Source organism: Aristolochia californica, unplaced genomic scaffold, assembly GCF_029961685.1.
Source record: "Aristolochia californica isolate CCGP_79_NKW_82.1479 unplaced genomic scaffold, dmAriCali1.0.hap1 SCAF_9, whole genome shotgun sequence".
Classification (NCBI taxonomy): Eukaryota; Viridiplantae; Streptophyta; class Magnoliopsida; order Piperales; family Aristolochiaceae; genus Aristolochia; species Aristolochia californica.
The window spans coordinates 32,285,745-32,308,952 of record NW_027182290.1 but is presented as its reverse complement, the minus strand read 5'-3'; the positions used below and the strand labels follow the sequence as shown (position 1 = coordinate 32,308,952).

The following is a 23,208-nucleotide window of genomic DNA, read 5'->3' as shown; positions in this document are numbered from 1 at the left end:
TCTTCCACTTACAGATTGATTTCTATCCATCGGGAGCCGCCAACTGCATCCGAGTTTCAGGGTTATGCATGCGATGAACCCCGTTTTTGGACCGTTTCGTATAACTTGGATATTCTATTCCATTTTGAACAGAAATCAACTTCAAAAGACATTGAAGCCGCATGTTTTCTTCGAGTAATAGATAGTATTAGTTTAAAGATATGATAGAAAGCCACAGATGTCTTCTGCTGTAAGCTAACGGCGGCCTTATTACCGTTTTCAATCACCTCACCTTAAAAGCCTTTCTTAAATAGATTATCATCTCCTTGACACTCATCCAGAACTCGTTATTTGCAAATCGTCAGTTGTCCATACTGACCATTGCAAACTTCCAAGATGGATTCGCATGAGTTCGTGTTTTTTGAAGTCTTTTACATGCAATGAAACGCGTTTTTTTACTCGAATCTAGGAAATGCTATCCAGTGTTGTTATGAGCTCATGACCGGTTTGCATTCAAGGCGCCCAGCTCCACGGTGGCGGCAGTGAATTATTTGTTTAAGTAACAAGGGTGTGAAAAGAGAAGAGAATAATTTCAAACTAGTATAACTGGGAATAGATTAATGCTAGACATTGCTTCTTTCGTCAGGCTTAAGGAGGTGGTAACATTAAGCTACTTATTTATAATACTGCCTTGTTTAAGAACTGTTAAACAAAGGTTCTTGGATGATTAGACCGGCATAAGGGAGAACAACCTTCCTCTTCTACTCCCAAAACGCTACGTATCTTTCCCCAAATTGCAGCTTCTGACAAGTTTTGAAGACCACCTTCTTTATCATGGAAGTTTCTCCTTGAGTGTGTTTTTTGTCAGATATTGAACTGAACCACTCCGTTACGATTGAGTAAGTGTTGTATTTATACAATCAGAATAAATAAGATATGCTTTATATGATAAGAAAAATATAATATGGGACAAATCTTGTGGGATCTAATCCTATAACTGAAGGGATTATGCTTATCTCTGATCATTCCCCCTTCAAGATAGACCATTTGTTAGGAGACCAATCTTGTCTCGTAGCAACTGAAATTGTGAACTTGGCACTGGCTATGTAAGAAGATTTTTTTCGAGGGTTTTTGGAATCAAAATGACGGGAAGAGCAAAGGCACTGGTAGCAGGGAAGACCAGTGACACTGGTAGCGGTTGGGACAGATGAAATCGAATTGTCCGGTGAAGAGATGTGGAAAAACAACGACACTGGTAACGGTTGGGGCGGACGGAATCATAGTTCGGTGAAGAGATATGGAAGAGCACTAACAATGGTAGCGGCTGGGACAGACGGAATCGAAAAAAATGTATCGTCCATTGAAGAGATGTGGAAGAGCAACGACACTGGTAGCGACTAGGATAGACAAAATCGTATCGTCTAGTGAAGAGATGTAGAAGAGTAGCGGCACAAGTAGCAGCATTGGTAGCAACTAGGAAGAACAACGACACTAGTAGCAGTTGGGAGGTGTAGAGGCTCTGATAGTGGTTGGGAAGAGCAGTTGGGGCGAACGTAATTGGAGAGAACACATTGTTTGGTGAAGAGATGTGGAAGAACAACAACATTGGTAACAGTTGGGGTAGACGGAATCAGAGAGAACGCATCATTTGGGTGGTTCAGCTTGGGAGGGTGTGGCAGACAAGTTGAAGAGGTAGTGGAAGTAGAAAAAATAATTGGGAGGACGACAAATGCAGAGGGATAGATTTGCTCTGATACCATGTTAGATATTGAACTGAACCACATTAGAGGATAAACTACACCACATTAGAGTATGAATTGAACCACATTAGAGGATGAATTGAGTCACATTTTTACAATTTTGTAAGGGTGGTATTTATACAATTTAGAATAGAGAAGATAAGCTTTACATGAAAAGATAAATACAACATGGGATAAATCTAATGAGATCTTATCCTACAATTGGAGGGATTATGCTTATCCCTTATCACTTATATCATTCATTCCGTGTTCAATTGTCGTATTACACCTTGAATTTTAGTTGAATTTTTTGGTCCCTGCTTAGTAATTGATCATGGAATTTATCTAATCATAGTGTGTCTTTTATCCTTTTGGGTACACCTCCGATCAGTAAAATAATGATCGTCTACAAATGCTTTCATGACAAAAAACTTAGCTCATCCATATATTTATTAAGGGGGCATTAATACACCTTTGAAGTGAAAGTGAATGAACTAGGGAATGTGAAAATGAAAGTGAATTATTTTTTTCCGTTAGTATGTGTTAAGTTGTGGAGCCTAATTAACATCTTACACTGAATCGGTACGCAGGTTGACCTTCGTGATAAGGTCGCCGCCCCATTCCCGGGGGTGTGGGGGTAGAGCCCCCGAAAGGTCCACAATATATTAATTGTTGTTTTATTAAGGGCAGTTTGGGAATTTTACTCTTGTACTATGGTTGCCTTAATTTTTCCTTTGTATTGGGGGGCCGCTATTTGGGTTTTATGGTCATCATCGAGGAGAATCTTGAGTTGCAGCCGAAGAGAGGTTAGAGAAAAAATACTTGTAAGTGTATGCGATTTCTCTTGTAAATTATTTCATCTTTATAGTGGATTACTACAACGGCGAAAGAAATAACATAGTCTCACCTTGAGGCGAACCTATATAAATCTTGTTGCCTATTTTCGTGCTTGTTTTTTTCCTTTTTTTGCACCTATTATTATCGCTCTTAATGGAAATTACTTTCTTGTATTAGTATGCACAATGGAAAATATAGTGGAAATAAGAGAATGAATTTGGTCATTAAATATACTCTAATAGATGTAACTTTAGAATATAGTTGTATTTAACTTTAACAAAATAAGGTAGATAATTTTTAAAAATTATTAATTTAATTCAATATAACAAATAATATACCTAAACAAACATGGTTACTTTTATAATGTCTAGATACTTAAATCAAATTTTGACTTTTATAATATCTTAATTATCACTCTTAAATTAGTAATTTAACATATTATTAAAATTAATAATATAATAAATAGCTAAATTGGGTATTTTATTAATAAAATAAGATAAATTTTAGTTCTGTCTAAATTAATACAATAATTAAAAGTTAAAATATATATATTTTTAATTTAATTAATTATAAAATATTGTTTACTTACTAGAGACTTGATCGAATTCTTAATTTTATAATTTATTGATTGGTACTCTTAAATTAGTAATTTAATATAGTATTAAAGTCATGAATATAATAAATAAATAAAAAGAGCATTTGTCATAAAATAAAATAGATTTTAGTGTAGTGTAAAATAATAAAATAATTACAAAAATAAAATTATTGATGGTAGGGTTCAATTTTGAGAGAGTGGGTGGTGAGAGGAGAGGGAAGCAACACAACAAAAACGGAGGGCAAGGCCGAACAGTGGTGAGCTTGAGGGTGATGGTGTGGCCGAGCAGCGGCGAGAGGTAGGGGAGGCATGGCGAGGTCATGGCCGAGCATCGACAAGAGGGATGCAGAGTGCGTCGAGGGTGAAGCTGAGCAACGACAAGAGGTATGCAGAGAGTGTCGAGCATGAGGGCAAGTCGGGCAATGACGAGAGGGATGTAGAGAGCGTCTAGAGAGAGCGAGTGAAAGTGATTTCAGAGGGTGAACCCTTGGATTTCACTTTCACTCGTTTTTCATAGGAGTGCGTAAAAGTGAATTACATAGTTCATTCACATTCATTTTCCCTGGTGGATGCGTACAAACGATTTTGAGTAAGTGAGAGTGAATTCGAATTTACTTTCACTTTCGCTCAGGGTGCACCAACAAGACCTAAAGGTCCATGGTGGTGATACTCTATTTATTTAAGAGTTAACACACAGAAGAATGAGAGAAGATCCATGGTGGCGGTATGACTATCCATCAAGGTCGTGAATTAATACTAAACCATCAAATGGTGCCCTCCAAATGTTTATAGTACTCCCTTGTCAATAATGATCAGCCACAGTTGCTGCATTAATAACCGAACTTAGGCGATATATTTAAATTGGGTTCATGGTGGCAGTAATTTATTTTATTTAAGATTTAACATAGACTGATAACGAGAATTCCACACAAGTACGACCCTCCATGGGGGGGGCGTGAATTAGTGCTAGAATAATCCATTTCAAAGAATCATCTAATCTAATATGTAAAGATTGCAAGAATTTAGATGCAAGAAGGGGGGACTTGGTAGCCTGAAGAAATCCCTTCCACGTTGGAGCATGTCGATACGGAAGAATCGCCTTCCCGTCCAAAGTAATCCAAGTCGATGTCGCTAAGTTTCACGTTCTGGCATGGCACTCCCTTACTGCATAAGAGATTCACCGCCACCTTTGATGCTGAGCTCCCTCTTATGTTCTCGAACACTACGTTGCTTATCTTCACGCGCGACGGAGACTGCATTCATCCAACAAAACAGGATCAGAGCTGCAATAGATAGATGCTTGTTTTTTAGAGAGAGAATTTTTTATTCTTTTGACGTGGTTGCATCTCATACCTTCAGATCGCAGGAAGAATATGGGCAGTATTGTTGATCGATAACGATGGGATTCCGGACATTTTTCATGACCAGATCCTCAAATGTGAAATTGGTTGCGGAGCTATGAGCGGGAGAGCTTGGCCATGTCTTGATTCGGATGCCATTGTCGGTGTTGGTGAAGGTGCAGTTCTTGACCGTCAGGCCGACCACGTCGCCTTCGTTGGGGTCCCTTCCGAGGCTCCCCACGCTAATGCCATGGCCGGGGCCACAGAACACATTGGAGATGTAGATGTTGGAGTTGCCGGGTCCTATCGAGACACAGTCGTCGCCGGTGCCGATGACGGAGCGGGAAATTCTGATATCACTGGAGAGAGCGATGTGAATTCCGTCCGTGTTGGGGCTGTCCGCAGGTGCGGAAATTTTGAGGGCCTGAAGCTTGACGTTCTTGGAAGCGAAAATCATCATGTGAAAGAACTTGCTGTCTATTGAGGATATCCCTCGGACTGTTGCATTGGTGACAAAGCTGAATCTCAATGACTGTGACGAAAAGAAGGAGAGAAATTGAAAAGAAATTAGCAAAGAAGATAAGGTCAAGCAGAATTTATTGTGGAATGGATTTACAAGGAGGAGCTTACTGTGGGTAGAGGCTGGCACTTTTGGCCATTGGAACATTTATTATGCGGCCACGCTCGAGCGCCTTGTCCGTCGAACTTTCCGCCGCCGGTGATCATCAATCCATCAATGTACTGAAAGTCGATCCAGCCATCAGAAGTAAATTTGTTAAGATCAGGAGCCTTGACCATTCCCTTGACCTGTAAAACCATGGGACTTTTGCAAGGTCCTTTGAGCACCACGGGTCCCACCAAGAACGTCCCTTCAGGGATGATAACCCTACTCGTCCCTTCCCACTCACAGGCAGCTTTCCACGCATTCATCAACGCCTACAGCATTTAGACAGAACCATAAACCTATTAAGTCTAAAATTCACGATCGAATCACACATATCTATAAGCAATCAAGATGAATAATGAGACTAAGATTAATTACCTTGCTGCAATCCGTTTTGCCGCCAGGAATCGCTCCGAAGTTTTTCACGTTAAAAACTTTGAGATCAAAAGCATCAGCTTCAGTTATCCACTGGAACAGGAACAGAACACAAACAGTACAGAGAACTGAGCGCGAACCCATTTCTTTCACTCAGAAATGGCACGATAAATCCGCACGGTAGAGAGAAGCTAGACAAATCTTTCTTCCCTGGTTTAGGATATTTTCAGCTGGAATCCTCTCTTGGCAGTCAGATTTGCACTTCTATGATAGTTGGAGAAGATAACAATTTGAATATTTATAGTGTCTTCAGTTGTACATGGAAAGCCTTTGCTTGTCTGTGAAGCATATATTTTGTGCCAGTATCGATGGATTGTCACGTTATTACAGTAGTTGTGCTTCTTTTGGCTTAAACGGTTCTAACTTCTTCCACTTTTAGCTTGATTTCTATCCATGGAAAACTGCAAACGCCGTCCGAATTTGAGGGCTGTGCATGCGATGAATCTCGTTTTTTGAACAGAAATCAACGCATCTGTCAAAAGGCATGAAGCCGCATGTTTTCTTCAAACAGTAGAAATTAATAGGATAAAGAGGTGATGAAAAAAACACGGATGTCTTCCAAAGTCAGTTAACGGCTTATTTCCATATTCATTCTAATCCTCATCTTTCATCTCTTTGACACTCTACCGGAGCTGGTTATTTGCGGATCGTCGGCTGTCCAGGATGGATTAGTATTCGTATCTTTGAAGTCTTATAGGATGTGATAGAAACGCATTTTACATTACACCAATCAGGGAAATGATATTCAAAAACCAGTTGAATTCAGGGCAGCTCCGCGGTGGCGGCACTGGATAATAATTTATAACAAGTGTAAGTGGGAAGGGATTAATACTAGACCTCGCTTCATTCATAAGGCTTAAGGAGGATGTCAGATTAAGTTTCCTGGTTCTGCAGCCATTCTTGATTTAGATTTTTTCTACGACCAAACCGAAACTAGGAAGAACAGTATTCCTCCACTCCCAGAAGCGTGCTACCTTCGTTTCTTCCCCAAAACATACACAACTGTTAATTATCCCTGATGGAGATCGCGCCATGAATCCTAGACATGTTCTCTAGCATGAAGGCATGAAGTTTCTATTTCGTGTGTACTGTGATTTTTCCATTGAAGAGCTTCTAAATAGATGAGATACATTTTTACAACTTCTGAAAGGCGGTTTAGTTTGTTGAAAGGCGCCATTCAGAATGTGAACCATGCAGAAGAAGTTTACCCCGTCGAGGTAACTGAGCAGGGAAGACAGTCCTGTGTCATTTATTGTATTGGATCCTAGTAATTTGATGTATAACGCAATATGAATGAAACCATAATGCAAGAGTATGGCCTTAAATACACACACTACTCGACCTGTTTAAAACATTGATGACATTGAATCCGATCATCAGATGAATCAAATTGCCCAATAGACTTCAAGTTAAAATTTCAAAGAGACCCTATACATCTTATCACTTTGCTTTTAATTTCACCTGTGGCCATAAATGGGTACAACAGAGGAAGTTGTTAAACCCAGTGCACTAAAAAACTCGAACCTTGTAGGAAAGCAACCGCACGGATCTTATACAAGGACTGACCTGATCGATACAAACAAATATAGAGCCACAAAAGAAAGCGGGCCTACATGTGAGGGGGAGTGTTAAAAAATAGTCCCACATGGATTAGTGGATATAAAGATCTTAAGTTTATTAGATGGGGAAAAATTTTTTTAAGTGGTTAGTCATTTTGTGATAGGGCCTTCGACCCAATTTAACAGAAGTGAAGCTTATTAAACTTTATCTCAATGTTACCCTCTGATGGGTACATGCAAACACCTTAGATTTTTTTTTTTTTTTTTCACAACGGGAATGAATCTGGCCATTTGTAAGAAACAGTAACGCTAGACACTGTACTCTTCTCCACAGGAGCAATTAACTACTTCGGAGATGCCCTACAAATGCAACCAAGGAAGCGAAGGGTCAAATACCTTGTCAGTTGTATGCCCTAGGGTCTGGGTCATTTTATGCATCTGTTTTTCTTCCATCCTTTTTACGGTTGAATTGTTCTGTATAAAATATAGAGGCACTTTTACCTTGATTTCTTCGATTCGCAAATAGACGATGCACCGGCTCTCAATCAACATAGTTGTATCTTAATCCAGGAAACGCCGATTTTAAGAGCTCTACATACAACATTCCATACAAAACGAGGATTCATGTCATCTAATATCGAAACTCTTTACCTCATTATTGAGATTGTATTCATTGAACCAATCCTGCCGAAATCATAAAGCAAACAGTCAAATTCATTTTATCGTAATTTAGATACGACAGTATGAACTTGTGATTGGCCAGTTCATGCTGGTGAAACCTTTTGCTCTTGCAAGGTAGATGTCATGTTCTCCACGATTTTTTAATAGTAAACATTGTCTTACACACGAAAAAAGGAGTTAGCTAACTTCTTCATTGAATAATTTCAAAAACTGTCGGGCTCATCAACTGTACTGGGATCTATCTCGCTAGCATTTACCCTTTCCCTTTGAGTTGCTCAGATAGGCTAGCTTTTTCTTGCTGAAGAAGCTCAAATGTATGAAAAATTTAAGTTAAAATAAGAAAGTAAAATTGAATAACTAAGAAGTTTTCTGCATAATGACAATAGATTGTTATCAAGTACAAAAAATATGTATCATAAAACACTTATGGGTAAATCATGTTACAGCTTTACAGGTGTTTGTCCAGTCTGTACGTAATTTGGTTTCTGAAACCTACAACCATCTTCCATTGCGTTTTTGTAAGTGTGGGTCCTTGGTCTCACTTAATCGGTTAACATGTTGGGTACGGATGGTTTGGTACTCTGCATTTGACACGCCATCCCGTGTTCGAATCCCCGTGAGTTCGTTTGCATTTGGCGGGGTGGGTGTAAGTGTGGGTCATTGGTCCCACTTAATTGACTAGTCTTTTTGGGTTGTAGTGGTTAAGTACTTACATGGTATCAGAGCAATTTTCCGCACGTCCCGCCTTCGAATCCCCTCGTTAGTGTCGCCGCCAGGGGATCGGAGAACATTGGGGTGAACTTGACGGTGGAGGCGGACAAGTTTCTGCCGGACGTGAGCAGGCTTATCGGTGACATCATGGCCGAGGAGATCGATGTGGAGGTGTACACGAGGGTGCCAGGTAGGCTCAACATGATGGGGATTTTCAAACGAAACATGGTGGCGATTTCAGAGTGTAAGTGCGGGATCGGGATTCCGGATGTCAGGATCCAAAAACAGGATTGCAAGCACCATACTAAGATGTGAACCTTATTTTTTCTCTTAGTTTTTTCCTTTTATATATTTTATTTTATTTTTTGTGTTTTGGGTATTTTTGCTCTTGTAAATATTTATTGTTAATTTTAGTTTTTTAAAATTTATGTTGCATTTATTTATTAGTATTTTATGACTCTAATGTATATATATTTGAATTATTTGAAAAATCATTTAATTAATGACATTATTAAATCCTTAATTGATTTACAAGATGTAAAGAATCTAGCATTTCATCACTAAAGGAATAAGGTGTAACTTCCATAGCCTTAGCATTGCCATCAACTTTGCAATATCTAAGTCATCCCAATCACATACTTGTTCATAATGAGAATGATTGCTTCCCATAAGTTAAACTCAATGGATTGTAAGAAAAATTATATTTTAATTTTCTACATTTGGTATTGTGAACTATCAATCATGGATATGGAATATGGATTATGAGCCTAATGGAAAAGAGTTACAAAATTATGTTCATTCTACTGGGGGTTAATTTTTTTTAATGAATTGGTTGAATTTTACACTAAATTGTGAACTTTTTAGACATGGATGGGTGAATTCAAATCCAAAATGCGGGATCAAATTTCTTCTATTTTGGTTGTTAAAGCCAATCAATTTCTTGATTAATATTTAATTGCAAATTTTACTTGTTAATTATGTTGTATTCTCCTTACACAACTATGATTGACTAAGTATATTTTTATTACCATACTTTTTAGTTGTTGATGGTAGTGAAAATTGTTATTAGTTATTGTGGTTATGACATTGATTATCATACTATTTTGGTAGTTTATTTTATAATATTGTATAATAATTCTAACTTCTATAGGTTAATCTCAAACAATTTTTCATCTTGATTGATCACTAGATGATGAACCAAGTATTGATGGATTTGGCATGACAATCTACTATAAGATTGTTGATGATGTTACGTCCAACAAAACCTACCAATTTAATTTTATATGATACTTTCAATCTTGAGGAAAATGATAGTTACTTTAACTTGATTTGGGTTTCCCTTGATTGAAACATGTTTCCATCACCAATTATTGTCTTCGAAGTTATAAACCTTCTAATTTAAATTGTATATCATGATTACAATCTAAAGGAATAAGGTAACTGCCATGAAATAGTCTCCCATGAGAATGTTGATGTAATCTTTATAATAGTTACTAAGAGAAGATTTTTGTGTCTTCTCATGGTTTACTTAATATGGTGCTACGGTGTTACTGACAAAATAGATCCTCAATGAAAAAAGAGAGACCAGATTTTGTTATTAGTTACATCAAGTTACACCAACCACAAAGCAACATGTATTTGTCCTTGATGATTGGTGCAATAGGGTATCGGGGGCATGAGAATCTCATTCCAAGTAAAAGATTTGCATTGTCCAACACTAGGAGTACTAGGAGTCCCCTTCCAAGTAAAAGATTTGCAGTATGTCCAACTTTAATGGTGCAATATGATGTAGTTACTTGGGAAGGTATTTATTTTATCGATTCTACCTTACTACACTATCCAAGAGGGAGAAATATTATTTTGGAACATTTGTACCCTCATGGTTGTTGTAATATGTTGCTATTAAGCTAGAAGTTTAAGTAAGCACAAAATTCATTGAGTATCATCAAATAACTAGATGAGTTGGTTAAATTTCTAAATTTCATTGTAAATCGACCCCGTTAATCAATAAACTTTTGAGATTAATGACATGACATTCAAACTACCAAAAATGAAAGAAACTATTTATATGATTTCGTGCAACAATGTTGCAACATCACACAATCTTGAGAGATACAAGTCATAAATGCTATTATATTTTACTTTCACTTAACAATTTACTGAGGGAGGGTTAGTCCACAATGAACTTGAATTGAAGTGAATAATTCAATTCATCTTAAATGAATTGATTCAATTTCAACTCATCCTTGGGTGTTAGTGTAGCTGAGTTCAAGTGCACTGGAAAACAGATTCTAGTGTTAATGCCCCCATATGAAAAGTATGATATAAACAAGAAAATGAGTAACCTTTTATAATACACTTAAATAGAATATATACCTAAACAAATAATTAACCAAAATAAATGGGTTTACTACACTTATAAGTGATTTAACGTGTAGTATTAAAATATGTTAATATCCTAATTAACAAAAAACTATATTATATTACTTAATGATTACAATTTATTATAAATTAATAAAATAATTACGTGTGACTAGAATAAATTATTAAAAATTAATTAAAAAGTAAAAAATAACAAAAGTGAATATAATAAATAAATAAATTATTTTGTAATAACATAAGATATATTTTAACATTAAAACTCACTAATTTAATACAATAATAATAAAATAAATATAATAAACAAATAAATATATTTATCAATGACATAATATATATATTTTTTTTGCATTAATAATTAATAATATATTGTTACAAAATTTAAAACCATTGGTTTAATTAATTATAGCAATGGGATATTTAAACCAAAACAATTTATCAAATATTTATTTTAAAAATATTTTAATTATGACTATTAAATCACTAATTTAATAAAGGGGGGTTAGTCCTCCAAATGGATACATGAAGATCATGGCAGTCATATACATGAAGATCATCTTCGCACTTGGTGTTAGTGTTGACAACTTCATGTGCACTGGAAAACAGTTTCCAGTGATAGTGCCCCAACATGAGAAAAACATAAAAAATACGAGAATCTCTAAACTTTTACAGTACACTTAATTACAACATAATCCTTAAACCCCAAATTAGGTAAACAACCATTATTACTACACGAATAAGTTATTTAATGTATAATTAAATATATTAATATATTTATTAATTGAATTAGATATTTTATTATGCATTAATATGGCAATTACATGAGCCAATGAAATACACACACAATTAATTACAAATAATAAATAAATAACGTTATAAATAACAAAAACGAAAGTAATACGTTGAGTTATTAATTTATTAATAACATATGATATACTTTAACCTAAAAATGAATATTTTAAGAGAAAAAATTGATCTAATCATAAATTTAACACACTATATATTTGTACATAATATATTTTATGTATTATTAATTAATAATATATTATCACAAAATTTAAAAGCATTGGTTTAATTAATTATAGCAATCAGATAATTATGCCAAAACAATTTATCAAATATTTGTTTAAAAATATTTTAATTATGACTATTAAATCACTATTTTAATATAGTAATTATAAAATAAATATATTACATAAATAAAAATAATTTTTTTATAATTTTTTTTATAAATTAATGACTTTGATGACGATAGTTTAATTTTTTCTAACTTAGGAAAAATTAAACCATCGTTGTCTTCCTCAGCGGCGAGCCGACGGGCAACGACAACGGCGACGGGCAATGCCGATAAAGGCGACGCTCTGATGGTACGCAGAGAGGGAAGCTGAGAAGCTCTGCAACAGATGCTCGACCTCCCGTGGTCTGCGACGGAGGTCGAGAGGGAGAGGAGAGGGAGGATGGCTGTTAAACCGAAGCCGATGGCTGAAATCAAAGCCGAATGGGGAAATCGAAGCCCAAATGTTAAAATCGAAGAAAATCGAAACTGAATAGGGGAAATCGCAAGAAATTGGAAGATCTTTTGGGGGAAAAGATAATAGCGTGAGGGAGAAGGGAGTGAGATGTCGAAAGGGAGAAGAGAGGGAGAGATAAGAGAGAGGGAGAAGCGAGCGGGAGGTTCAGAGGAAGAGCGAGTCCGAGAAGGAGAGAAAGACACCGTAGAGAGGGAGACTGGAGAGAGAGAGAGAGAGATCGGAGAGGGACGGTGGAGACAAGAGAGGGAGCAGAGAACGAGAGAGGGTTGCGGAACGAAAGAGAGCTGCGGGAACCAGAGAGCAAAAATGAGTGAAAATGAGAGCGACGGTGTGCAAGAGACAGAGGCCCGAGAGAGCGTCCCGCGAGTGTCATGTACATGATTCTCAAGATCGGGCGAAAAACGCTTTCCGCCGTTTACTCTTGGGACATGAACTCCTGAGTCATGGATAATCATGTACATGACATGATCTTTGGCGCTCCCTAACGACACTAGGACATGAACTGAGTAATGCACTTGATCTTCATGTCATGAGTTATGTTGACTAACCCCCATAGTAATTATAAATGAATATATTAAAAAAATAAAAAAATTTTTTATAAATAAAAAATATAAATTATTATTCTTATTACGATGGTTTAATTTTTCTTAGGAAAAATTAAACCATCGTCTTCCTCACGGTGCGCGTCGTCTTCCTCAGCAGCGAGAGACTACAGCGACAGAGGCGGCGCTCCGATGGTACGCCAAGAGGGAGAAGAGAGGGAGGCCGAGAGAGAAGAGAAGTCGGGAGGCCGAGAGGCTCTTCGACAGAGGTATAGGCTCTCATGCTCAACGACGGAGATCGAGAGGGAGAGGAGATGGAAGCCGAGAGGAAGGAAGGCCGACGGGGGGGAAGAGAAAAAAAAAATTGCCCGAAGGATCACGAGGGGAGGGGGGAAGGAGCAACGCGCGCGTCCCACACGTTTCAATTGTTTGATTCGCAAAACAGGTCGAAATCTAATTACACGATTTTTGCCTGAGAGAATGAATCGAGGTGATTCACTTGAAAAGTAATTCATTCTACACTCACGCATTTATCTAATGAACTAGGTAATGCGGGAGAAATTCATTCCACTTCATTTTGGACTAACCCCCCGTGAAGATACATTTTCTTGCTTCAATAACATATAATAGTGGAGCTTATAGTTTTTCTCTTGAGGGTTTTATCTTTCAAATGTGATTTAAATTATTTTATATTCATGTTCACCTTGAAATTAGTTTTAGTTAAATGTAACAAGTGATAATTAATGAAAGCAACAAAAGCTAAAATGATATAACTTCTAGATGAGGTTGTGGCTTGATCAAATTGTCCAAAAGAGTTAGAATCATTCTATTTTTATTCCCTTAGTTTTCGAAAGCACCAATAACTTTATTTTATATATCCCGACCAATGACATATTTTCATCAAAGTAGTTGAGTTGGAGTTGTCTCGATGCTCGTTACCTTTATTAGAGTATGGTCAACCTATTTTCTTCAAAATGTTTTTATCATAATGATTATGTCCTTTGTCTTGGATGATTGAACTGTATATCTTTTATACATATGGCTAACATCTATTTACAATATAAAGATTAAGTGGTCCTACCACGATGAAACTCGGTATTTATATTAAAAGAGGAGAAAAGGTAGCTTTTGTCAATGGACAAGAACAGAAGTCTTGATAAATTTTAATTGCTTGTAGAAATGTGTTGGGTGAAGCCAGTGCAAGTCACATTCAGTGTTAGGAACCACTCTTCTCCCTGGATGGTTCAAACAGATACTGTAGTGAATAAGCCAAAGATTCTTCAGTGGAGGGCTGTATGCTCACTATGATTATAAGTAAGAAGGTACAATAATGTTGGGATCACTCAAAAAAATTTAGCCACGTTTCGTGGTTGTCTATTCCTGTGGGAAAGGTGAGTAGACGGCACATACTCCCTTCTTGGTGTAGCTGCAGCACGTTACTCACGTTGCCACAATTATTTCTATTAATGTAACATGGTTATCTTTTGTATATGGAGTGGATAAGATGTCAAGGAAACAAGGCAATATCATTGAATGCTTGTATTTTCCATCTCTACAGAACAAAAATTGATAGTACCATCTTGGATCTTCTATAAATAGACCATCCAATGAGTTGAAACCATGTCGAAGAAACCCATTCGGGTGACCTTCAGGTGGTCTCCTCCTCTGTCTTGCTTTTGTTTCTCAGGTTTCTTTAGTTAGACTTCCTTTACATGTTTTTGTTTTCAGGAAGCAAACTCAATAGAACTGCCTCTCTTCGAAGTTGTGCTGGCTTCTTTTGTTGGATTTACAATTCAATCTCTAGCTGATAAATGGCTTATATATGTTGTAAAAATTATAGGGAAAGAACTCCATTTGAGGTATTGGCAAACATGGCAACTTCGATGTTACTTTTGATCATTGCTTCAATCATCTTTTGCTGTGAGGCAAGAGTGCTTCCATCTTCAGAAGAATACCTAGAGATGAAGAGGTACCTCGCCTTCATAAAATGCCAGGTCTTAAAACAATTAAGGTACAATTTTTAAGACATTTTTTGATAATATTTTTGCAAAGATCAGTTGAAATTAAGGTGCTAAAGGATGTCATCTATCCTGAAAATAGAATGAGCATGGCGAAGTATTCGATTGCGTCGAGATCTTCAAGCAACTGGCATTTGATCATAGTTTGTTGTGGAATCACACAATCCAGGTAGGTGCATTTCCATCTTTCTATTGACATTTTCAATTTGGGACATAGCTGCTACTCTCTCCTATATTTGAGAGATCTGAAAATGGGGGTTATGGTGTAGATGGAGCCTAGTTTTGTGCAAAACAAAGAAAAGAGAGACCCATCCTATATTGCAATGAAGACTGGGTACCGTGATGGAGGCTGCCCTCTTGGAACAGTCCCTCTCAGAAGGTTCCAAATGGAGGATTTATTAAGAGCTGGCTCTGTCTCTAATTTCATTAAAAAGCAGCGACAGTGGGGCGAGGATAACAGACTTTCACAGTCTGAATTTCATGAGGTAAAAGATGGTAAACAACTAGGTTTATATGCCTTTTCTTTCTGTTCTCTCCTGTTTTGACATCTAAGCAACTACTATTTGTTTCAGTATGCTGTTGCAAGAATGACAGGAGGTACATACTACGGGACATCAGTGACACTCAATGTTTGGAATCCACAACCCAATACACGACAAGGAGAGTTTTTCAGTCTTGCCCAGTTGTGGATTGCAAGCGGGCCTGTTAATGAAATAAACACCATTGAAGTTGGATGGCAGGTAATTCCTCGCCATTAGGCTTTATGAAAATCTTTGTGATGTTAAATTTGTTTTTCCTCCACCAAGCTAAACCAACTCATTTGCTGAACTATTTAGGTTTACCCAGATCTGTATGGGAATACTGCAACTCACTTGTTCACTTTCTGGACAGTAAGTTTTGAGAATAAACATTTGCTTTCATCTTTTTGAATGACCTAGTTTCTTTAGATAGTCATGCATCTTTCTGAAAATGTCAGAATGATAGTTATACAACTGGATGCTACAATTTGAGGTGCTCTGCATTTGTTCAAGTGGACACAAACATTGTGCCTGAAATGATCCTACCAACCTCTATTACCAACAGCACCCAAGTAGAAATAAAACTCACAGTGACTAAGGTAAGACCAGATTCTTCATGGTTTAAGCACTCAATGATGTGCTTGATTCTCAAGTTCTAACCTTTGTGATGCTGTCCATTTACTCTCAGGATGATAGCACTGGAAACTGGTGGTTGGGATATGAAGAGGGTTCATCTGGTGAAGTATGGGTTGGATACTGGCCTGGTTCTCTCTTCAACCATTTAGCTAAAAGTGCAGATAGGATCGATTGGGGAGGAGAGATAACAGGCACACCAGGTAACTCCTACCCACCAATGGGTAGTGGCAAATTACCAAGTGCTGGATATAAGTTTGCAGCTTATGCAAGAAATATTCAGTATTTTAACTACCAAAACGCGATTGAGGATGTGCCAAGCCAACTTACAATAGATGAAACTAAGAAATCTTGCTATCAGCTTGAAGATGGTGGGAATGATGTAGGCAACTTTGGCAGACACTTCTACTTTGGGGGGCCTGGTGGCAGTGTATGCAATGCAATTGTTACAGAGACCACTCGAGCATTCGATATCTAATGCTTGAAATATAGGTTAATGCTTGTCCTTGTGGCTCGTCTTGCATAGCTTGATGCAGTAAGAAACTAAAGTCTGTATTTTGAAATAGGTTAATGCTTGTCCTTGTGGCTCGTCTTGCAGAGCTTGATGCAGTAAGAAACTAAAGTCTGTATAGTGGGTTCTGGTCTCTGTCTATGGTCTCCTGTTCCCGTGTTTTCAGAAGGTGATCTCTCCTTGTACTAGACACTGGTGTTGAAATAAATAGGTGCTTGTTGCTTGAGTTATGTTTTCCTATATCATCAAATTATACTAAGGGGGTGTTAGTCAACAAACATAAAATTTAATTTTCATCTTCATCTTCATTTCATGCATCTACATGATCTTTATCTTCGAAATGGGTGTTAGTTTGGACGAGTTCATGTCCACTAGAAAACAATTTCCAGTGATAGTGCCCCCAAAATGAGGAAAACGCAGAAAATAAGAGAATTAGTAACTTGCAAAGTATACTTAATTAAAATATAATACTTAAACATTAAATTAGGTAAAATAAACATTATTACTACACGAATAACTAATTTAATGTATAACTAAAATATATTAATGTACTAATTAATTTAATTATATATTATATTAGTTAAAGATTACTATTTATTGTACATTAATATAGTAATTACGTGAGTCAATTAACTGTGCACATGATTAATCATAAAAAATAAATAAATAATGTAAAAAATAACATAAATGAATATAATATATTTAGTTATTAATTTATTGATAATATATGGTGTTATTTAACATAAAAAATTCATGATTAAACAAGAAAAATCTATCAAATACTAACTTTAACACACTATATATTTTTACATATTATTATTTAAAAATATTTTTCCATTAAATTTAAAACCATTGATTTTATTAATTATAAAAATTAATTAAACCAAGTGCTTGAGTTAAAAATATTTTAATTACCACTATTAAATCGCTAATACAATAGAGTAAATAAAAAATAAATATGATTAATAAATAAAAAAATATTATATTAATAACATAAGATAGATTTTTACATGGTATTAATTAATAATATATTTTGAAAAAATTTTAAAAAATTAATTAATCAAATGCATACTTTAATTATATTTTATTTACCTGAGACTTAAATATGAAGTTTAATATAGTAATAAAATTGAACAAAAATATTAAATAAATACATATACAACTTTATTAATAACCTAAAAGAAAGATTATTCAAATAACCAGTTTGTGCATTTAATATTAAAATCATCAAGTTACAAGTTTAGTACATATGAACGACACATGTTCAAAAGTAATAAGATACAACCATCATTTATCGTTCCACATGGAAGTCGATATGACATCTCGAAATATTGCAGCTCTTGTGGATTCTAATGCAAGCTGCCTCCGAAAGCTTGTTACTTGGCTACCCTCATCCTCAAGACCATCGCAATCGTCGCTGTCTGTATCGTACATTGCACCTAATTGGACCGCATCACCTCCTCCACCGAGCTCGCCACCCGAATCATCATCTTCATCTTCAAATATATCATCATAATCCTCTTCACGTATATAATTGTGCAAGGACAAGCAAGTACAATTTTTGTCTGGATCTTAAAAGAAAATGGAACGCCTTTCAACATTTGAAATTGAGCTTTTAAAGTACCAAAAGTTTGCTCAATAATATTCTATAAAGATGAGTATCTTCGGTTGAATAATTCTTTTTCATTTCTAAGAATATTATCTCCAAATTCTTGCAGATGATACCGGGTTCCTCGATATTGAGCCAAAAATCCCGGAAGATTTGCATAACCAGCATCGACTAGATAATATTTTCCTATAATAGAAATTATATTCCACATAAAATAATTGAAGATAAAATAGATAAAAAATGACTGCATAAAAATATATTACTTTTCTTCAGGTACAAAGATTTTATCTCGGTGAGTCAATGCGTGCTTCAGTACACGGGAATCAGCTGCTGATCCCTCCTATCCAACAAGTACATAAGTGAATTGCATGTCAAATGAACATACTGCCATCACATTTTGTGAGAGATAACCTTTTATATTCTAGAACCTTGGTTGATCTTCAAGTGGAATGTTTGCTTTGATATGAGTTCCATCAATAGCTCCAATACAATCCTAATTATACATTTTCAATTAATATTGACTAACTTTGTAAATTAATCTAAAATTGTTTAGTTAGAGGAAGTGATTTACCTTGAAGTACGAAAAAAACATTGAATTGGTTAAAATCTTCGAGTGTGTGCGTTCCGAAGGCCGTTTGACGTAATCAGAGTGAAGTTTGAAGATTGCAACCAACACCTTGTTGGAATACTTACTTATGGTCCAGTTTGATCTATCAAACATCTCTGCTGTGACACTATAAGATTGTTGTTGACCAACAGTTAGGAGGAAATATGCAAGTTGTTTTTCAACTGAGATGGTCTTTGTGGCTGATAAAAACCCTCTACTAGTAAGTATCTCTGCCAATTTGTGAAATACTATTTGATTCATCTTATAAACTTTCCGAAATTTAATTGGTGATTTGTCTAGTGTATTTTGCATATACAATGGACCATTCATCTCACAAGAACGTGGTACACGTCTGATGCAATGGTAGAGATAGTATCTTCCCATGGCGATAAACAAAGTTGTGAATGCAACCATAGTTGCAATCTTTTATTTGTTTGTCATAATGTCCATGGAAATCTACGAATTCAATCGCCTAAAAGCCATAAACACTAGTAAACATCAATCTTCAATCATAACCTATTTGCAATCACACCTATACACAACCATATTCATCCACATTCCCACATCCTACCTTCAATCACATCCCTACGCAACCATATCCATTTAATTATCCACATCCATACTCATCCACCATATTCATCCATGCAATATATCAACACAACAAGATATCAAATTTAAATACTAACCATACTAATAAGTCTTGCAAACGTCATAATTCAAACATCATACCTAATACATAACAATATTCCAAAAGAAGATAGTGTATTTAAAACGCATTACAATTAGTTTGTTGCACAATATTTAAGCCCCTCGACCCTCTCTTCCACTGTCATCTCCGTAAAATACTCCTTGGCGTATCCAACCATAAAGGAGCACAAAACTTCAAGTTTGCAGACAGGTCCGGGATTTTCCTGATCTGTCTCTTTAGGCTTCATGAAATTCTGAAATGTCTGAGCTATTCGATCCATTGCATCAATGAATCTACTAGTGTCATCACAGGACATTTCGGTTCTCTTTCTACGATGACTTGAAGATGACCGATTATTTCTTTCAGATTGATTAGTTGTCGACTCGTTCATGCTTAATAATGGCGATGGAGTATCCCTAACTATATCAACATCCTCGGGCTCATCCATCGGGACATGTTCCGACTCACGAATAAGTTCATCGCTCTGATCTACAAAGGTTACACCTCCTGACCCCATGACTGTTGTGTTTCCTACCACCACAACTAATTTGTCGTACGGGGGGCAGCCTTCACGTCTGTACTTCTCAACATCTTTATGCTCCTACAAGAATAAAACATCCTTTAGATGTCTTGGAATAGAGTTATACTAATGCGGAAAACATAAACAATATTTTATTGTACATCATGATTTACTGACTTTTATGTAGTCAAGCCATACAGAATTACATGCAGTAACTCGTTGTGTGGTTGCATCCCAACCGAACCCACTAGTGTTGATATAACTCATTACCGTTTGGTATGTTTTCTTCCATGATCTTGTTCGATTCTTCACCTGTTCAACAATTTTTTTATTGACTGCGTCTTCATTGAACTTATTAACACAGTCCATATATACCTCATGCTTCCAAACCCCATTAGGCAACTTGTTCCCTAGATTGACTTGCTTGACTAAGAGATCGAGCATTTTGCTGTCATCTTCGAAGGTCCAAATGTCATATGGTCGAGCAGTTGGTTGTCTTCTTACAACCATGTATAATCTAAATCCGAGATGGTCCTCATGGAAAAAACTTTATTAGACAACCTTTACTCGTCACGGAAACACAAACCATAAAAAATAGAATACTATGTGGTGGATATGTATAAAACCCGAATCTCCACACCACATGGCAAAAACATTCCATAGCACTTCAAAAATTCTCACAACATTCTAAAATATTCCAAAATTAATCAAACTATTTTCACTATTGCATATGCACTAAACAGTGAGAAAACACACACATCAAGTCCAAATTCACCGAACACCCCTGGTAGAGCCCCATATAACTTCGCAGTCACTACAAACTGTACTTCGTCAGTGATGGGGTTCAGTTTTTGTTGGCTAATGGACGCCCGTGTAGGCGACTCAGCCTTGTTTGAATTGGACTAAAAAACCCCTAATAAAACCTAAACCCCCTATCACCCACTAAACTCTAAACCCTAAACACTAATTCTAGAACTTAATACCCTAAACCCTAGACCCCCTAAACCTTAAAAACCCTAATCCCTAAAAATACCATAAATCTTTAACCATAAACCCTAAACCCTAATTCCAGGTTCCTTAAATATCGACCACCAAACCCTAAAAATAAACCCTAACCCGAATCAAGAATTTAGACTCTAAAACGTAACCCTAAATCCCACAATTATGCACAAATAACCCCCAATTAGGGATTGAAACTAAAATAAAATTAAATAAAACACTAATTTAATGAAAAAAATAGGGTTTAGTCATACCTTTTGAAATTTGGGGAAAATCGAAGCCAAAGGGTGAAATCAAAGCTGAATGGGAAAATTGATGCCTAAATATCAAAATCGAAGAAAATCGAAATCGAAATGGGGAAATCAAATGAAATCGAAAGGTATTTTGGGGGAAAAGAGAATAGTGAGAGAGAGAAGGGAGTTGGAGGCTAAAAGGGAGAAGAGAGGGAGAAGAGAGAGAAGAAAAGGAGGCCGAGAGGGATAAGAGAGAGGGAGAAGCGAGAGAGAAAAATGGAGAGCTAGTCTGAGAGAAGAGAGGGAGGCACGGAGACGAGAGAGGGGGTGCGGGTGACGGAGGCCGGAGAAGAGAGGGAGCAGAGACGGAGGCCGGAGAGGAGAGTCCGAGAGAAGAGAGGGAGCAAAGACGTCAGGGGCGCAGGGAGACGAGAGAGGGGGTGCGGGAGAGAGGGAGAAAAAAATGAAATTGAGAAGAGAGCGAGAGAGGGAGGTGCGAGGAGAGAGAGGGAAAAAAATAAACATTGAGGGTTTGAAACCCCACGTTTCCTTCATCCGGATGATTGGCAAAAAGGGTCGGAAACCAGTTTCCATTTTTTATAACGTAGAGATGATGTTCCGCTTCATCCCCAGCATCCAAATGACATGAAGTCTGGCGCTCCACTAACGACGTAAACTGATGAACGATGTAACGCGATTGATCTTCATCTTCAGCTTCAAGTTGACTAACCCTCCCTAAGTGCCATGGTTTCTCGTTTCATAGCTAGGGTAGATGCAGTAAGTACATTATTTACTGGTAAATAGATGCAAAATGATGCATAGAAGTTTGAGTAAGCACAAAATTCATTGAGTATCATCATTCGCATGTTTGGTGCGGGGACTTTGCATTTGCATTTGTATTTAGAATTTGTCTCCGGTTTAACCTGGGGGTTTGGTTTGCGGGGGAGTGTTGGATTATGTTGGTGATCTGTGTTAAGTATTTGACTTTTCGCACCTTAATCGACTAGTTTTTTCGGGTTGTATTGGTTAAGTACTTACAGTTTCCAGATAATTATACGAATATAGTTTCAAGAGTACGTTGGAAAGCATTTTGCGGAATTCCTTAAGAGCCACCACTGATACTCGTGCTCCCTACTTGTTATATAGGCGGCCGGCTATGTCATAAAATGCTAGAAAGGGAGCTACGGAGTCGTCCACATCGGGAACCCATCTACTCTTTATAGTTGAGAGCCATCTTCCGAAGGGAAGTGCAAATTTGACTCCAGACCAATCACAAGTACTGTTTGTGATTTGTCTCACTCCCTTGATTCACATAAATCAGCTATATAATTGGTCCTAATGATGAGTTTGCGGCTTCATTCATGGACATTCAATATCGTTATTAGGCTAATTACTAGGAAATACCACCTAGTTCAACTGACATGGTTTAAGGATGCTCCTATGTAGTTTCACAATGAGCTGAACAGGGTAAAATCAAATTCTATTAGATGGAAAAGATGTCCCTGTATTACTTGTGACTAGAATTCTTAGTTTATTATCTTGTCTTCGTAGTAATCACAGTCAAAAACTTCCAATAGAGTCCTTAATACTTTCTGAGACTAATCAAAATTGATTTCCGTTATTTACGCATCAGGCGCACCTAGCGGACTTCGCAAATCTTAGCTGATGTAAATCGAGTAGGTGACGGCGCATTCTAGTATTTTCGTAACAGAGACAAGAAAGAGAAACCTGAATCGAGGTCTTTCTCCATGATCTGAATCGCAGTTTTCTGCTTCTCTTCTTCGGCGGCGATTCTCGCAGCTTGATCTTCGAAATCTACGAAGAGCATAAACAATGAGCAAAATTTGTCAAAGAAGTTAATCAGAACTGGAAAATCTTT

At 36.7% G+C, this 23,208-nt stretch overlaps 2 protein-coding genes and 1 long non-coding RNA gene across 3 annotated transcripts; 2 read left to right on the top strand and 1 right to left on the bottom strand.

The window, feature by feature from the left end:
- Positions 1-4,172: 4,172 nt before the first annotated feature.
- LOC137940793 (exopolygalacturonase-like) lies at positions 4,173-6,623 on the bottom strand. Its single transcript, XM_068785920.1, has 5 exons — positions 6,518-6,623; positions 5,533-5,675; positions 5,121-5,426; positions 4,504-5,022; positions 4,173-4,403 (listed from the first exon to the last, which is right to left on the bottom strand). The coding sequence occupies exons 1-5, from the start codon at positions 6,621-6,623 to the stop codon at positions 4,173-4,175; spliced, it is 1,305 nt and encodes a 434-aa protein (XP_068642021.1).
- An 8,468-nt stretch (positions 6,624-15,091) lies between these two features.
- On the top strand, positions 15,092-15,664 carry LOC137940013 (uncharacterized). Its single transcript, XR_011110304.1, has 3 exons — positions 15,092-15,180; positions 15,281-15,496; positions 15,584-15,664. It is a non-coding gene; the product is annotated as an uncharacterized lncRNA (long non-coding RNA).
- Positions 15,665-15,667: 3 nt separating this feature from the next.
- On the top strand, positions 15,668-16,655 carry LOC137940792 (protein neprosin-like; the record flags this gene model as incomplete). Its single annotated transcript, XM_068785919.1, has 4 exons — positions 15,668-15,751; positions 15,848-15,901; positions 15,988-16,128; positions 16,218-16,655. Coding segments are annotated over 4 exons (702 nt in total), but the record flags the coding sequence as incomplete, so codon positions are not given.
- Positions 16,656-23,208: the final 6,553 nt, after the last annotated feature.

Coding starts and splice junctions, on each gene's coding strand:
- LOC137940793 (XM_068785920.1), bottom strand. CDS start 6,623: ATGGCGCGATCTCCATCAGGGATAATTAACAGTTGTGTATGTTTTGGG. Junction 5,023..5,120: donor AGTGCCAGCCTCTACCCACA/GTAAGCTCCTCC, acceptor TTTTCGTCACAG/TCATTGAGATTCAGCTTTGT. Junction 4,404..4,503: donor ATTCTTCCTGCGATCTGAAG/GTATGAGATGCA, acceptor GGATGAATGCAG/TCTCCGTCGCGCGTGAAGAT.